Source organism: Bos mutus, chromosome 1, assembly GCF_027580195.1.
Source record: "Bos mutus isolate GX-2022 chromosome 1, NWIPB_WYAK_1.1, whole genome shotgun sequence".
In the NCBI taxonomy this organism is placed as follows: domain Eukaryota; kingdom Metazoa; phylum Chordata; class Mammalia; order Artiodactyla; family Bovidae; genus Bos; species Bos mutus.
In genome coordinates, this window is record NC_091617.1 from 155,315,620 (window position 1) to 155,332,259 (window position 16,640).

At 60.5% G+C, this 16,640-nt stretch overlaps 1 protein-coding gene across 6 annotated transcripts in view; it reads left to right on the forward strand.

Moving 5' to 3' along the window:
- The first annotated feature begins 395 nt into the window (after positions 1 to 395).
- The window catches only part of SLC19A1 (solute carrier family 19 member 1), a 29,749-nt gene continuing 13,504 nt past the window's right edge, over positions 396 to 16,640 (forward strand). The window contains exons 1-8 of one of the 6 annotated variants that reach the window (XM_070378150.1): positions 396 to 998; positions 3,382 to 3,499; positions 4,006 to 4,119; positions 5,448 to 5,665; positions 9,621 to 10,389; positions 10,458 to 10,650; positions 11,649 to 11,828; positions 13,040 to 13,297. In XM_070378150.1, coding sequence (XP_070234251.1) covers positions 5,453 to 5,665; positions 9,621 to 10,389; positions 10,458 to 10,650; positions 11,649 to 11,814 — 1,341 coding nt within the window. In that variant the 5' untranslated portion in view covers positions 396 to 998; positions 3,382 to 3,499; positions 4,006 to 4,119; positions 5,448 to 5,452 and the 3' untranslated portion in view covers positions 11,815 to 11,828; positions 13,040 to 13,297. Of the gene's footprint in view, positions 999 to 1,346; positions 1,642 to 3,381; positions 3,576 to 4,005; positions 4,120 to 5,447; positions 5,666 to 9,620; positions 10,390 to 10,457; positions 10,651 to 11,648; positions 11,829 to 13,039; positions 13,298 to 13,317; positions 13,460 to 16,640 lie in introns of those variants that run through there. The other 5 variants (XM_070378144.1, XM_070378125.1, XM_070378116.1 and 2 more) reach the window with 5 other exon arrangements.

Consider the following 16,640-nt stretch of genomic DNA (forward strand, 5'->3'; position numbering starts at 1 on the left):
CAACTTGGCCTCTGGGCCACTCCTTTGTCTTTGTACCCCTCCCCCAATCTGCTCTGCCTCCCAGCGTTGGGGGGGCAGAGTCTGTACTTGCCCGAGTCCCGCATGATTGATAGAAGGAGCTGATGGAGTCCAGAAGCACCTACGACGTAAGTGGGGCAGGGGTCCTTCCAACCCCACAGTGCTGTCCTGCCTGGCTCAGTGACCAGTGCCCCTGGCTCGAGTTTGTGGGTTGGCGAGGGCAGGCATGTCTCAGGATCAGTTCAGTTCAGTTCAGTCGCTCAGTCGTGTCCGACTCTTTGCGACCCCATGAATCGCAGCAGGCCAGGCCTCCCTGTCCATCACCAACTCCTGGAGTTCACTCAAAGTCCATCGAGTCGGTGATGCCATACAGCACGTCTCAGGATAAATGAATCTAAAAGATAAAGCTCGAGAACTTCTTGCTGGGGTGTCTGCGCGACAGGCGGTGCACAAGTCAGGGGGCGGCCCTCGTCCAAGGGACACTTGCAGCCAGGAGTTGGTGGGGCGCAGCGGGGGAGGTGGGGACGCCTCTTTCCAGTCCCGGTCCGGAGACCTTCGGCACAGCCGCGAGCTGTGACCAGTGTGACGGGAGTCCGGCGCTGGGTGGGTAGGCACGAAGAACGCGCGAACTGCGCGCGAGGAGGTCCGGGGTGGGCGCCGGGGGCGGGGTGGAGGCACGGGGAGTAGCCAACCCTGGGCGACCAGGGGCGCGTGACCAGGGGGCGGCGACTGGGTGGGCTGAGTAGGGGTTGCGTTCCGAATTGCCGCGGGTCGTGCGCGCGGGACTTCTGAGCCCGCTGGGTTCGGACCTTGGGTGAGACTGTGGCGGGGCGTGTCGGAGACCTTGCAGTGTGTCCCGGCAACGCGTGGCGGGGCAGGGCCAGGCGCGTCCCTCCCCCAGCCTAGCGGAAGCGAGCGGCCGCGGGGCATTGTGGGCACTGTGGTCCTCCGCCCCTAGCCGGGAGGCCGCGAGCGAGCAGGTACTGGGGCTGCGTGGTCCGGGAAGGTTGTGAAGGTGCGGGCCGGGCTGCAGGGAGCGCGCGCGGGTCACACGCTCACAATGCCGGAGTGCGCGCAGGCCGGGCTTTGGGGCTCGGGGAAAGCACCAGGTGCAGGAGCTGCGGGTGCTGGGGTGGGCGCGGGGACACGAGCTGGGGGCTCCTGGTCCCGGGATGGGGTTGGGCGCGGGGGCGCCGGAGATGAGTGCGGGGGCAGTGAGTCCCATGTGCCGCCTCGCCCCACGTGCCGCCTCGCCCCACGTGGCAACCCCGGCGCATTCTCCGAGCCTGGCTCCGGGCAAGAGGGGGAGCCGGGCTGCGTGTCTGGTCTCCAGCCAAGCCTTTGTCGTTTCCTGCGTCTGGAGTCTGTAGGTGTGAACATCTTCCCCTTGGAGCAGCTCCTGACGCGGTTGGAGCCGGGTGCTGGAGAGTGTCCAGGGCCGTGGGACACTCTGCACCTCTCCGGAAGGCACGCTTTCCCCCCACCTGTGCTAGAGAGCCTCGGGAGTGACCGTCACACGTGTGTTCATGGGATTCCTCGCCCCCCGGGTGTCCGGGCCGCAGGTCTCAGAACGCCAGCGGGAATCTGGAAGCAGTTGTCTTCCAGCCCACCCAGAGCGTGCAGGTGCCATAGTCCTTGGAGCTCCCTGTTGGGCCCCCTTCCCCACTAGCCCATACCGAATCAGCAGAACTGCCTCCCCTTGCGGGTTTGGGAGCCAGGTGTCCAGGCCCGCGGGGTTCGGCTGGGCAGCCCACCCAGCGGCCTTTGCTGGACTGCAAGAACTGGCGCTGCCAGGATGCTTACTTTCAGAGGGGGTATTGATGGGTTTAATGACCCCAAGTTACAGCTATCTGTGCTAGGCAGAGATGACCAGCGTGTCCAGGGGGTTTTCAACTTGTGGGTTTGATGTCCACAGTAGGGATGCCCAGATGGTTTTCCTTTTTACTCTTTGGAATACAAACTGTCATGTGATCTGGAGGGCACAAGGCTTTTCTCTGTTCAGTGAGCACATGGCAGCCTGAGACAGTGGTGGCTCTCCTGAAGCGCCAGATGAGAGCCATGGTGTTTGGTTTGTCTTGGTCTTGGGTCTCCAGCCTTCCCAGGTGCTGGGAGCACAGAACTGGAGGGCGCAGATGGGAGCACGGGTCGTCAGAAGGGGCCTTCCAGGATGATGGTCAGGACCTTCTCCTGAAGGTCCTCATCTTGCCTGCGGCTTGCCAAGGTGCCGGGCAGTGCTTCCTTCAGCGGCCCACCTGCCTCCTTGCCCTGAGCTCGGGCACCTCGCTTGCCCAGGGTGCCCTGTTTATGTGGCCGTCAGTATATGACGGGTCCCTCCGGCTCTCCTTCCTGGGCCTGAGTGTTTGGAAGAGGACTTTAATCTTAGCCATGGCAGTGCCCTCATGTGAGTCGAATAAATGAACAGGGTGGGTAATCCTTGAGGCCCCCAAGGCCGCCAGGAACACAGGCAGCGCCCGGCCCCCCAGGGAGAGCCCAGCTATGCGTCCACTCTTTCTTCTGCACCCCTGGGTCCTATGCTCTGGTGTGGCCGCCTGTGCTCCCTGGATGGGCACAAGCCCTCCCTGTGACCCTGCAGTCCAGCTGTGGGCGCATGCGCTGGCTGCCCTCTGCCTGCTTTGGAATCTTTGGGAAGTACGTGGGGTGGTGCATGGGGGGACACGTGTTCCAAAATGGGCCCGGCCTCCTGGCCACTCCAGTGCAAATCAGTGCCATCGCTTATGGCCCCGGGTGGTGGTCTCACAGCGGCCAGGACACCAGCCCCTCGAGCCTAGCACTCTGTCTTCGGTGAGGCCTGTGATGAGTGACAGGTCAGCCTGCCTCGAGGCCCGCTCTCACAGCTCTGCAAGGCCTCTTACATGGGGTGTAAGAGGTGCTGGCGCAGGACAGGCCAGGACTGTGACCCCCACCCCCAAAGTTGGACGAGGGCCTCGTGTGGGTGGGAGGGGCAGATCTTTAAGTGACACTCAGGAGAAAACATAAAGCAGAAATGAAAGTGACCATTTCTGAAGGGAACCCCACAGGGTTCGGGACCTTCTGAGCTTTCCAGGTCTTCACTGTTGCTTCTGCTCCCCTGGCGTGGGGCGGGATGGGGGTGGGGGGTGGGCGGGGCTGGGCTCCAGGGTCACTGGGCTGTCCACCAGGCCGTAGATGTTTCTTAGGACAGGCGGCTGCCTTTGTCTGGGGTGGGCGTCTTGGCTCGTCCTTGGAGAGTGGGTCCCTGACACCAGGGCACAGAAAAACACAGAGGCAGCCTGGGTCCCTCCTTCTGGAGTGGTCAGTGGACCTCCCTGACCTCCCCAGCACCCTAGTCCAGATGAGAAGGCTGCTTTCTTTCTGCCACCCCAGGGAGGAGCAGGCCTGAGGTTGTGCCTGTGTCGTCTGGAGCAGAAGTTTGTGCAGAGGCAGGTAAATGGGAAGGAGACCCACCAACCAGTAGGCTGCAGCCCAGAGGAACGAGGCGCAGGTGAGCCTGGGCCCTCCTCATCCTGTGGTCCAGGGGCTGAGGAACCCAGGCTTCTCTCGCTGGCTGGGGGAGGAAGGTGAGGGACTCCAGCAGCGAGCTCAGCTTCCCCAGATTGCAGGGATGGGGTGGCCTGGAGGGGAGCAGCTGGTGGGACACTCCCAGAGCCCCCATGTAAACCCCGAGGGTCTGCAGACCTGCCCCCCACCCCCTCACCAGCTCCCTGGCCATCACAGGGTGTGGACTCTTGCAGATCTGTGCTGCTGGGGAGGGCAGTGGTCCACCACTCTGTTGTGACCCTGAGAACTCTTGGGACCCTTAGGGCTGGGCGCCGGGGTGTCTGAGCGCTGGGGGTTGTGGTGCTGGCCTCAGATACTGGGGGTGGAGCTGTCATCAGCTCCTGTTGTTTGGGAGTGCGGGGGAGGAAGGGGTAGGGGGGGCGTGTCAGGGAGCAGAGTCCTTCCTGCCCCAGACCTACTGACAGCCTCTCACTCTCATGGGACTCTCAGAAGCACCGCCTCAGGCTTCAGAAGCTGTGGGAGTCCAGGAAGTAGAAATGAAGAAGCTGGTGTGCTCTGGAGTCTGAGATTTCTGCCCTGGGAATCAGAATTCGGGGGCACCAGGTAGGGAATCTCTGTCAACTCTGGAGACAACACCTTTCAGAACAGGGACCCCTGAGCCCCTGGGGACAGGGAGCGTGGGGACTCCTGAACTCTTGAGCCTGTGGGGGCTGGGAGCATGGTGGCCTGTAGGACCCTGCTCCTGGGGACCCTAGGGACAGAGAGTGTGGGAACCCACTCCTGGGGGCCCTGTGTTTTGTAAGTTCTTGGCTGTTTACCCCAGGCTGGGTGCTCAGCTGACTGAGGGTCTCCGTTTTCCTGGCACTCAGGCAGCAGTGGCCCAGGAGTCATGAGTGGGCTTGAGGGGAGTCCTGGGGCTGGAGTGGGGGCCGTGTGTGCCCGCCTTAAACAGAGTCTTTCTGCTGGAGCCACTTGGCCTGTGTGCTCTCCGGGAAGCCACATCTCCCGGGGGTTTCTGGCCCCCCTTCTTGGCTGGTGTTTCACTTAGTTCTTGAGAAGGCTGGGACCAGGTCCTAGGACCCAGTAACCCCCCGGGCCGCTGCTGCCTTCCTTGTAGCCTCACAAATAAACCCACCAACCTCGGCTTCTCCAGGGGGTTACTGCTGTGACACCCCTGCCCCGTTTTCCTCACGGAAATGAACGAGAGAGGAAGGAAGAACTTGCTCATCAGACCATAGCTCCCTTGCTGAGCGTGGCCCAGGCCTGCCCGGGGAGGTGGGAGGGGTCTTATGCTGCCCCCATCATGGACCTCTGTGCTGTTCCCCAGATGTGTCCCTGGCCTCCCGGAGGGGCTGTGTGCCCAGCAGGGCCTCTTCCTACCCCTTTCCTCTTGGCTGTCTCAGGACTGCTCCTCTGCTGTGCCTGGCACATGGACATGCCTGGTGATGTGACATTGAGACTCCAGCCACAAGAGCAGTCATCAGACCTTGCAGTGGGAGGTCCGGCAGAGGGGTCGTGTCTGCCTTGGACCTCTGGGGCAGGGCACAGGGGTCCTGCCTGCCCACTGGCCCACAGTAGGTGGCACTATGAGCGCATGACTGGACCCTGGGGTCCCTGGGGACCTGTATCTTAAATTGCATTTACTTTCGGTTATTTAGCATTTATGGGCCCCACGTGGTTCCTGCCACTCTATGGATCTAAGGCCCTGGAGCCCTCAGAGGTGGTGACACCCTAGCTTGGGTGGGCCTGGCGTCTGGATGGTCACAAGCTCCAGGTTGAGGGCGTAGGGCTGGGGCTGGGGGCCCCTTCCTCTGTGTGATGTGAGTTCTGGTTGAATGACTTGTGTGGTGGGGAGCCCGTCACCGCAAAGTTTTTGGGGGAGGCGGCTGCAGTTGTCTGCTGAGCCACCCTGACTCTAGCTTCCCCTTCAGGTGCGATGTCCCGTCCATTTCCTGGCAGCATGGCGCTCTCTGTCCCAGAGGTGGAGAAGCAGATGCCAGCAGAGCCCCAGCCCGGCCATGAGCAGCAGTCCTGGTGGTGCCTGGTGTTCTTCCTCTGCTTCTACGGCTTCATGGCCCAGATGCGGCCTGGGGAGAGCTTCATCACGCCTTACCTCCTGGGCCCCGACAAGAACTTCACGCAGACTCAGGCACGTTGGGCACGCATGCGGGTGGGACGGGCCGGAGCACGGGGGCTGCACGGCTGCAGGCGCTGGCAGCCACCAGTCCCTGTGGGGTGGTGGCAGGTCTGGTGGAGGGGTTGTGCCCGCCGTGGGCCTCTGGGGCAGAGCCCAGGGGCCTCATCTGCCTGCCCACCCATCTGTGGAGCCCTTGCTTCCAGTAGAGGCCTGTTTGCGGAGAGGGATTACAGAAGGAATTTGCCTTTTGCTTAGCAACAAGGACAAAGGATCTCATTGGAACCCGACTAATAAGCTTATACCCCATGGGAGTCTTGCGTCAGAGTAAAAGCAGCAGCAGGCAACGTCCCTGCTGGTTTCCGTCTCCATAAAATAAATCAAGAGGACTCAGAGTCCGTTGGTTGATGGAGCACATGGTCAGGGTCTGTTCACCACCCCTCCTCGTCTTTCCTTAGGACCACCTGCCACCCCAGAGCCTTACCCTAACCCCGTCTGTCCCCTGCAGGGTGACCTTGGCCTCCACACCCCCTGCCACTGGTGCTGGACCCCACTGGGTCCCACGGGGATTTCCTGCTTGATTTCTTCAGGGAGCTCCTGCCTCTCCCTGGTCCAGGGCTTGGCCCCCACCCCTCAGTGACCCCAGAATTAAGCCATATGGAATCGCCATGCATACGAGCCTGCCCCCTCAAAGTAGCCCTCTTGGGAAACAGACACACCCGTGTGCCCTGGCGTCATGCCTGGGCTCAAAGCCATGTGTGTGTGAGGGCTCCAACCCCACGGCCAGAGGGGTGACTTCCCAGGTGAGTCTGGGGTGGGGGGCCTTGCCTCCTTCCAGCACTGGGTATGGCATGTCCCCCATTCACTGACTGGCTGGTTCCCTGGACGCCACTGTGTTCTGCAAGGGCCTGTCGTCCACTGCCAAGATGACTTAGGAGTGAGCCCCGTGGGACGCTCCATTAAAATAACTACAAGGAAAATCGCTATAGTAAACTCCCACTTGCCTGCCCTCTCAGGTCACAAGTTAGCGCTTAAATAGTAGGTTCCAGAAATTAAGCTGCCCACCAGGCCTTGGATGTGACCCGAGATCGGCAGAGGCCTGTTTGGGGACAGCCTGGTGGGTCTGTGGCCACAGTCACTTCTCCCACATAGATACAGGCTGATACTACCCAGGGACTCAAACCACCAAGAACCCCCTCCCCCGCCTTGCTCCAAGGGTCTCTGAGGTCTCCAGCTCATCCCATCCCCCAGGGGAAACGCTGCTGCAGTCGCTTCCACCCTCTGCAGCGCGAGACCGGGCCCTGACTCCATTTCATCAGCACCCACAAAGTGGTGTTGAGTTTGTGCCCATCTGATAGACGAAGGGCTTGCTGCCGGGCTTGGATTTCCTTGATTTCTGCTGTGGCGTCTCATGTTCCTGGCTGTCCCCAAGCCTGGCCTTGCCAGCTTCCCCCTCTGCGGGCATCTGCCTTCCTGTGCCTGGTGGGCTTCTGGCACTGGGAGGCCCGGTGTCTCCTGTCCACCAGCTTCCTCCCCACTTGCCACGTCCTCTGGGCCGCAGTTTCACTGTGAACTCAGCCCCATTCTTCCTGGTTTGTGCTGAGTGTTGCCTGCACACACATCTGGTACCCCCCGCCCCCGCCCTGGCTGCCCTTTGGTTCATGAAGCACTTCCTGGCGGGTATGAGGTTTGTTTTGCACCTTGGAGCCTGTGACTCCTCTGCTCCTGAGCTGCCTGGGTTGGGTCCTGCAGCACGCCCCCACCTCCACGATGACCCCGGCCCAGGACGTTTTACACAGTAGTCCTTGCTGGCCCGCAGCTGACCCTGCCTGTCACTGGTGTGACAGCCCCTGTCCTGCCCTTGCTTCCTGCACCCCTCTGGGTGCAGCCAGGTATAGGCTGTTGACGCCACTCCTCTTGGAATTCTGGTCACCTATGGCCTGGCCCTGCCCTGCACCCCTTGTCCCATGGTCCTCAGAGCCCATGGCATCCTGTCCTTGTCCTGCCTGCCATGGCGCCCCGGCTAAGCCTCCTGTTGGCTGCCCGGATCCGGGTGTGGGCATGGCTTCCTTGTCCTGCCTGTCAGTCTGGATCTAAGCCTGTCCACACCGAGGTGCTGGGAACATGGCCCAGCAACACTGGGTGGGCCAGGATGAGGCGGCCCTCATGCCACCTGCCACAGGGACTCCATGGGTGCCGTGCTGCCCGCAGTTCCCAAATACAACATGGGTCTGCCCCCTGGCCTGCGTGCCTGCCCAGCTGGAGAACGCGGATCCAGGGCCTGGGCAGCAGCGAGGGGACAAGGAAGAACGGCTGGCCTCCTGCGGTTCTGACCCCAAGGCCCCGCAGCTGTGCAAGCTGCCTGCCAAGAGGGCTCGACCACTAATAGGGGTTGTTTGATGTTCCCGGAATTTTCCATAAACAAGGCTCTGACCCTGTAGCCAGCCCCCATGGCTCTGGGACCAGCACTGGTTTCTCAGCACCCCTGAGAACAGATTTGTACCAAGACTGTCTTGGACTGTCCCAAAGTTCTAGTGCTCAGTTTTGGGTGGCTTCCAGCGGATGGGGAGCCCTGGAGGCAGTGAGTGTGTGGCCAGCTTGGGGTCCCGAGCATAGACTGAGAAGCAGTGCCGAGGCCTAGCCAGTTAGGCTGTAAGTTCTGGGTGGACAGACATGATGGCTGCAGAAAACCATGGGTGAGCCTCCAGGAAGCGGTGGGCTCAGCTGGGCCCCGCATGCTGACCTGGGCTCAGCTCTGGGCCCTTGGTGCATCTGTGAAGTGGGCCTTGGTGTTAGCAGGTGGTCAGGCGCAGTCAGGGTTAGCGCCCTGAGTTGGGTGAGAACCAAGGGAGGCCAAAGCCTCTGAGAGCCCAACAAGGCCAGAGGCTCACCTGTTGTTGCCCCTGGCTGGTCTGAGCCTTGGCTAGGCCCTGGGAGGGTCAGTTGCGGTCAGATGGAACTCCTGGGAGGGTCATTTGGGGTCAGATGAGGCCCCTGGGAGGGTCAGGTGGGGTCATTTGGATTCCTGTAGGAGACCACCTGCTAAACACCCAGCTGGGCCTCGGGAAAGGCTCTGAGCACAGGCTCCCTCCCCTGTGCATCCCCCAGGAAAGGGCGGCGGGGCCAAAGACTTGGGTCTCTCAAAAGCTGGGACTTCTTCCTAGGGGGCAGGCCCAGGGTGCCCCTTCCTGGGCAGTGGGAAGACATCTGGCTCGCATCCCAAGGGGGTCTGTGGCTGTGGCCTTGCCCTGCATGCCCAGGAGGGAGTGTCCTGCTGGGTTGGCCCTGTCTGAGTGGAGAGCTGAATGGCCAAGGCCATGGACAGCTCCCTTGGTGAAGCTGGGAGTCCTGGCTCCCATGGAGGCAGCTCCTAGTCCTGCCTGACAGGTGGGGGTGAGGGCCCATCTTTGCTCTCCTGCATGGCTGGTGCAAGGGTGGCTGTAGCGTCCCCTGTGCCCTGGGACCGAGTGAGACCAGCCCGCTGAAGGCCTTCCTCAGCTGCTGGCAAGAGTGTAGATTAGTCACAGCTCTGTTTTCTATATTGTTAGATTTAAGGTGAAATCCTATCATGTTATTTCATTAGAGACAAGACTGGATCACCGTGGCTTAGCATGTAGTTACTGATTATTTTCAGCACACTTACCAGCGCTCTGCAGGTGTCAATACCAAACTGCTTCCTGAGGAGCACGCCCTTGGGGATGGAATCAGAGTGGAACACGTTTGGGGGTCTGGTTGTGCGTCTCTCTGTTTCCTCGGATGCCCTGGATAGCCCTAAGTGCTGCACCTGTTTGAAGGACAGTACTCGTCACGTAGTCCTGATGGGGCACTGTGATAAAGGGGCACAGAAGACGGGGTGACTTGGGGGTGCATGGGGTCCATGTGGGGCTTGCAAGTGCTAGGCCCAGCCCAGCAGACGTGACAGCAAGGACCATGCTCTGGGGCTGGGGGTCATGCATGTGCTGTCCCACAGGTCACCAACGAGATCACGCCGGTGCTGTCCTACTCATACCTGGCCGTGCTGGTGCCCATCTTCTTGCTGACCGACTACCTCTGCTACAAGCCGGTGCTGCTGCTGCAAGGCCTGAGCTACGTGTCTGTGTGGCTCCTGCTGCTGTTTGGCTCGACCGTGCTGCACATGCAGTTCATGGAGTTCTTCTTCAGCATCACCATGGCTGCCCGCATTGCCTACTCCTCCTACATCTTCTCGCTGGTGCCCCCTGCCCGCTACCAGCGCATGGCCAGCTACTCGCGGGCCTCAGTACTGCTGGGCGTCTTCACCAGCTCGGTGCTGGGCCAGCTGCTGGTCACCGTAGGCAGGGTCGCCTTCTCCACGCTCAACTACATCTCGCTGGCCTTCCTCACCTTCAGCCTGGTGCTGGCGCTCTTCCTGAAGCGCCCCAAGCGCAGCCTCTTCTTCAACCGCGGAGTCCCCGGACCTGCCGGGGCCGCGCCCTCTGAGCTGGACCAGATGAACCCGGGCCAGGCGAAGGCCGCGGGCGCGAAGCCGGGCTGGCTGCCGGCCGCCTGGCGGGACTCGACGTTCGTGCGCATGCCGGGAGAGCTGGGCCGCGCGGTGCGGCTGCCGCAGCTGCGCCTCTGGTCTCTCTGGTGGGTCTTCAACTCCGCCGGCTACTACCTGATCGTCTACTACGTGCACATCCTGTGGAACGTGGTTCACCCCACCACGGACACCACCAGGGTCTACAACGGCGCGGCGGACGCTGCCTCCACGCTGCTAGGTACGCCCCGCCCCCTGGGGCGGCGACCTTGACCACCGGGATGGCCGTGACGCGACTTGTCTCCCCAGGTGCCCTCACCTCCTTCGCCGCGGGCTTCGTGAAGATCCGCTGGGCGCTGTGGGCCAGGCTGGTCATCGCGGTGGTGACGGTGCTGCAGGCGGGGCTGGTGTTCCTCATGTACAAGACTGACGACATTTGGTTGTGCTACGCGGCCTTCGTGCTCTTCCGCGGCTCCTACCAGTTCCTGGTGCCCATCGCCACGTGAGTCGGGCTGGGGCTGGCAGGTGGCCTGAGAAACTGGAAGTGGCAGGGGGAGGAGTGGTGGGTGGCTGGAGGGCCATGGACGGTATGTAGCAGAAGGCCTCCTTCCAGAAGGTTCCATGGGGAGCAGCAGGGTATGTACTGCTCATGTTGGAGCATGAGCCCCAAGTGCCTTTAGCCAGGAGCCGCCTTGCCCACAGCATGCCCTGTCCAAGCTGCCAGGACCCTAAGGCTGGGCGAGGAGTCTGGCCTGTGTGGGTGTCCCCTCTGCGCCCCCCATGAGCCTCTGGTGTCCACACAGACTGGACCTCTGAAGTCCTGCCTCCCGGCCCTGAGGTCCTGTCATGGGTGACTCTGAGGCCACTCCCGCCCTCTCCCGCTTCTGGGCAGAGCGGCTCACAGCAGCAACTGGGTGACCCAGCTGGCCTTCTGCCCAAAGGAGACCTTCCCTGATGCCCGTGGTTCCTCACACCCCTGGCGACGCTCCTGCAACTGCCCGGGGATGTCCCAAGAGCTTCCTGCCGACCCACTGTGGCTTCCAGAACCTTCCCCGCCACGTCCCGCTGGGTCTGGCTCCTGACCCCTCAGTGCACCCTGTGAACCAGACCTCTCCCACCATGTGTTCACCCCAGACACACGTTTTCACACCACGCATGTGACACACAACACATACTCAACATCCATACCCAGCAGGTGGCCTGTCATTGTCCCCAGCAGTTTGCCTCCAGTTCCCCTCTGCGCCCCGTCTCCCCAGGGACACCTCGTCCTGACGTGGACCGTCCACTCTGGTCACACCCATGTGAGAACATGTGCCCCCACCTTGGGTTGAACTTGGATGGTGTCCTCAGACTCCTGCCCCTCTGCCGCCCGCCCCCCTGCCCACGGCATGGTGGCCTGGCTCCCCTGCACCGCCTCATAGTCCCCCTGCGCGTCAGACCCGTGCTTGCCCTGGTCTGTGGGAGGAAGCCTGGATCAGACTTGGTCCTTTCCTTTCCTAGGCCAGTGCTGCCCAGGCGCCCAGACCACACCCTGGCCCTGCTGGCACGGTTTATGCTCTGCCGCCCTCCTGCCCCTGTGGCCATGGCTGCCTTCCCCAACTGCCTATGGACGTGGCCCCGGGCCTGGCCTCCCACACGAGCGGGACGCTGCATCCTCCCGTCCTGACCTGCTCTCAGCCCGTAAGCGCCCCACCTCTCCTGCCGCCGCCAGCATTGTGGAGAGGGCGCCAGGGCCCGTGGTGTCTTCCCCTCACTTCTCTCAGGACACCTCGTGTCTCGTGTGTCAATTGTAAAAGCCATGGGTGTTTGTAGCAGAAAGATCAAATACGATGCAGAAAGGGTCAAATATGAGACAGGCCCCCCCTCAGGCCCCGTGGCTGACATGTGGGTGTCAGGCTGCCGGGGTCATCGCTCCCCCACCTCATAAGTCTGAGGCTCTGTGTCCAGAGGGCATTGTTTTTGGTCTTCCTGGTGACAAGGCCACCGTCTCAAGTATCTCCTTGAGACGCGTAGCTCAGAAGCCTCACCCTCTCACCTACATTTTTCTTCTGAAGTTCTGATAATGGCCTCAGGTGGTTCTGGAAGTGGGCCAGCCAGGTCAGAGTTCATGAAAGGAAAGGGTTTAAGAGATGCTGCGGACACAGCTAGGCAGGCGCACAGCCTGCATGGCGGGCGGAGGGTGGCTCGTGGGCCAGCGGCCCCTCCTGCTGTCCTGGCCAGTTCACACCCATGAGTTTCCCGCTGGGATTTCCTATTCCCCGGTCGTCTGCAGCCCACGTGTGGGTGTGGTGGTGGGGCCTTTCACAGAGTGTGTAACCGTGTTACCGTTGGCTTTAATCCCACTCGTGGAGCTCTGGCAGCAGCATCTCCCCCAGTTGCACAGGTGGCGTCTTGTTCTGCCTGTACCCGTGGAACTTGGCTGGGCTCCTGTTTGCCAGGAGTTAATCTATCGCTTGAGTTACTGTGTGCCTGCCCACCCTGGCACTTCATGTACGTCTTGTCGTCCCAACCCTCCCGTACCCCCAGCAGAAGCTCCCCAGCCTTTGTCATTCTATGTAAGGCTTCTTGGCTATTTTTGTTCACTCATTCTTCGGAACTTGAGAATGTTTCCTGTCTAGTTTCTTTTAAGGCACTTTGGGGCTTTTAATTGAAAGTGTGTTCAAATGGTAATTTCTGTGCAGAGCGCTGGAAGCACTGAGCATATTAATTCCTCTTGCTTCTTTATTTGTTTTATGGGTCTTTTTCTAATTTACTGACTCATTTAACAGCAAAGCACTTTAAATCCGGAATTTTCCTCGTGCCCGTCTGTGCCTGTGGTTGTGTTAACACCCTGCTTTCAGGGGGACAGTTTTCTGAGAGCCCTGTAATGATGACAACTTATTTTGTCCCAGGGTTTCCAGGAGGCTTTGTCTCCTAGGGCTTCCTTCTGCGCCTGGCTCTGCACTCCTTTTATGGGTCATGAAGGGAGGATGTACAGCTCAGGCACAGGCCCAGGGCGGTGGGCAGCCCAGGCGCTGCGTGGGCCTCATGGTCTCCCTGCAAGCCCTGCAGCCTCGGTGGACCTGCGGCTGTTCTGGCTGCCTGAGGGCACTGCCACCTAGCTGCGTCCTCTGCATCTCTGGGCGCGTCTCACCCCGGCCATCTGACCTCGGCCCGCTTCCCTGTGAAGTTTTCAGATCGCGGCTTCTCTTTCTCAAGAGCTCCGTGCCCTGGTTTTCGGCATCAACACGTTCCTCGCCACTGTTCTCAAGACCGTCATCACCCTCATCGTCTCCGACAAGCGGGGCCTGGGCCTCCCGGTCCACTCTCAGGTAAGCTCCGCTTTCGGGCTCACTTCCTGGCGGAGGGAAGCCTCAGGGTGGGTTGGAGGAGAAGTCCTGGCCAGGCCTCCTGGTGCCCGCCCGGCCAGCAGTGCCACCCCTCCCGGGACCCAGACCATAGACACGCTGCAGGCAGGGGCATGTCTAGCCAGACTCTCTGGACTGAGCGGGAACAGGGAGGGAAGGCTCAGAGGGCAGGGAGGCCGAGGGCCACAATCTGGCTGCCTGGTGCCAACCTGTGCAGCTCTCTTGCAGGGCTCAGGTTGGGGCTGCGAATGCTGCCCACATTGGGCAGTGCAGCGGGCATGTGCAGTCAAGTCCAGTGAGACCTCTGGGGTCTCCGAGGCCAGCCTGGCTACCCGTCACTTCTGCAGGAGCTCTCGGGGCCCTGGGTATCCCCTACACTGGCTGAGGTCCCGGGAAGGCTGGAGGCATGGTCCTGAGCATTTCCTGTGCCCTCCGACAGGCCTTCCTGCAATGGGTCCTGCTCCTGGGACAGCTCTCTGTGGGAGCAGATGAGAGCGGAGCTCCAGGGTTTATTGACCTTGGTGCCTGTCAGCCCCTTTCCCGACCCCTCCCTCTATCCAGTCCTCTGTCTCCTGAGAAGAAAGTGAGACCTGGGACACACTCAGGCTGGACTCCCGGTGCCTCAGCCAGGGCAGGACCTCTGAGTGAGCTGGAACTAGCCAGAGAATGGGCCTGTGGAGGGTTGTCACTGGGCTTCTTGGTGCAGCCTCCACCTGCTGGGAACTGGGCCTCCCTGGGGTGTGGCGGCTCCATGAAGTCCAGCCCTCTGTCCAAGGGTGCCGGGTCAGCCTTGCCCTGGTGACTCCCTTGCCAGAGCTGACCAGGGAGAAAGTTCCAAGCACAAGAGACCCTCATGTTCAGAAGAGGGATTTTTGGCTGGGGTTCGGAAAGGACATCAGGGCCTGTGGCTGTTTGTGTCCACCCGAGCAGGCAGGTCTCTGCCCTGCCTCCCCAGGAGGGTCCCCCAGGCTTAACACTGGGGACTGTGGCTGAGCAGGGTGGCTGAGTTGGACTCAGGCCCATGGGGCGTGTGTGACTGCGCCTACGGCTGGGCGGGAGGGGCAGTCCAGAGGCACCAGACCTCTGTCCGGAGGTGGTGGGTTGGGCCCTCCTTCACTGGGACCCACTGGTGAGGCCTCCCCTCTGGAGCGGCAGCCTCTGCAGGGAGCACCATTGCTTCCTGGCTTGACTGTGGGCCTTGCTGGTAACCGTCCACCTGGCCTGGGAGGGGCCTCCACACCCAGGGGTGTTCCCCCTCCCTGGAGCGCCAGTCATCCCGGCTCTGGGCGGTGGGGCTTCTCAGGGGCTCCAGGCTGGGGACAGGGCTGGACTTTCCTCCCCTGTCTCAGCCCAGCCCCACCACGTGGCACTTTATGGCCTTGCCAGGTCAAGCTGACGTTATATCGATTTTTGTTCAGCTGCTTTAATTTCCTGGTTAAAAGGGAGCTCTACAGGCTTGCTTGTAATTAGAAATTACGGATCCTGGTAATTTCCGGCAGGAAATTCATCCGGCAGGAGAGTCATCCCTGCTCCTCTCACTGCTTCCGCATGCAGTGCACTAGGGGCCCATCCCTACGTCATGGGTAGTGAGAGTGGGGGTGGGGAACGGAGCTGGTGGTGGGAACCAGCCCAGAGCATGTGGGGAGCTGGCCTGGGGGGCTGGCTTTTGAGTTAAACAGTATTTCTGGGTCACCACACACTCACGGGGTAACAGGTAATGCAGAGACTCACACCCAGCCTCCCCACTGGCCACATCCTACAGTTCTGGGGTGCAGGCACTAGGGGGATGTGGACCCCACAGTTGAGATGGGAGCGTGCCTGCCCATCCCCTGCAGCCACGCCGGGCCCCACTCCGCCGCCTCCCTAACCCCAGCAGCCCTGGTTTTGCCCCCATTTCTGTAGTGTTGTCATCTTGAGAGTGCCTTTATGTGGAACCCTATGAGTCAGGATTGACTTTTAACCACTTATTCCAGCTCCTAGAGACACATAGCTACTCCCGTTGGGTCCTGTGCTGTGTGGGTTCCCTGGTGACTGGACCCAGGCTCTTACCTGCTTACTGCCAGGAGCCCCAGCTTGGTCCAGTTGGGGGCTGCTCTAAACATTGGTGTATAGCTTTCTGTGTGAACCTGGATTTCCGTTTCTCTGGATAAATGCCCTGAAGTGCAGTCATTGAGTCCTGGGGTGGCTGCCAGACTGTTCTGCACCATTTTTTTATTCTCACCAGCCATGCCTGAGGAGGCCGGTTTCTCCACATTCTCACCAGCCTTTGATAGGGTCACCATTTGTTTAGCCATTCTGAATGGTGTGGAGAGCTGATCCCTGTGGTTTTTAATTTGCATTTCCCTGATGGCTATGATGGGCTTCCCTGATGGCTCAGACAGTAAAGAATCTGCCTGTAATGCAGGAGACCTGGCTTCGATCCCTGGGTCAGGAAGATCCACTGGAGAAGGGAATGGCTACCTACTCCAGTATTCTTGCCTGGAAAATTCCTTGGACTGAGGAGGGCGACTACAGACCATGGGGTCGCCAACAGTCTGACACCACTGAGCATGCACACACTTGGCCCTGATGGCCGTGACGCTTCTCTTCTTCCATGCAGCTGCATGCTCCTGGGTGAAGAGTGTCTTTCTGCCCATTTCCTGGTTGGGGCCTTTGTCTTTTTAATCTTGAGTTTGAGCATGTCTGTTATTCTAGATACCAGTCCTTTGTCGGACATGTGCTTTGCAGGCATCTCCCAGTCCATAGCAGACCATCTTGTCTTCTTAATAGGTCTATTTGCAGAGTAAAAGTTTTTAATTTTGATGAGGTCTGATTCATTCCTTTGTCCTTTTGTGGATTTAGTTTTGGTGTTACATAAAATAATTCTGGGCTTCCCAGGTGGCACTAGTGGTAAAGAACCCACCTGCCAATGCGGGAGACATAAGAGATGCGGGTTCGAATCCTGGGTCGGAAAGATCCCCTGGAGAAGCAAATGGCAATCCACTCCAGTATTCTTGCCTGGAGAACCCCATGGACTGAGGGTCCATAGTGTTGTAGCCACGCTTTCCAGGAAACAAACTCACTCAGAAGGACAATGCAGATAGTGGAGTGCAGTTTATTACACCGGCGGGCCCAAGGCAGAGTCTCCTCTTAGCCAAGGACCCCG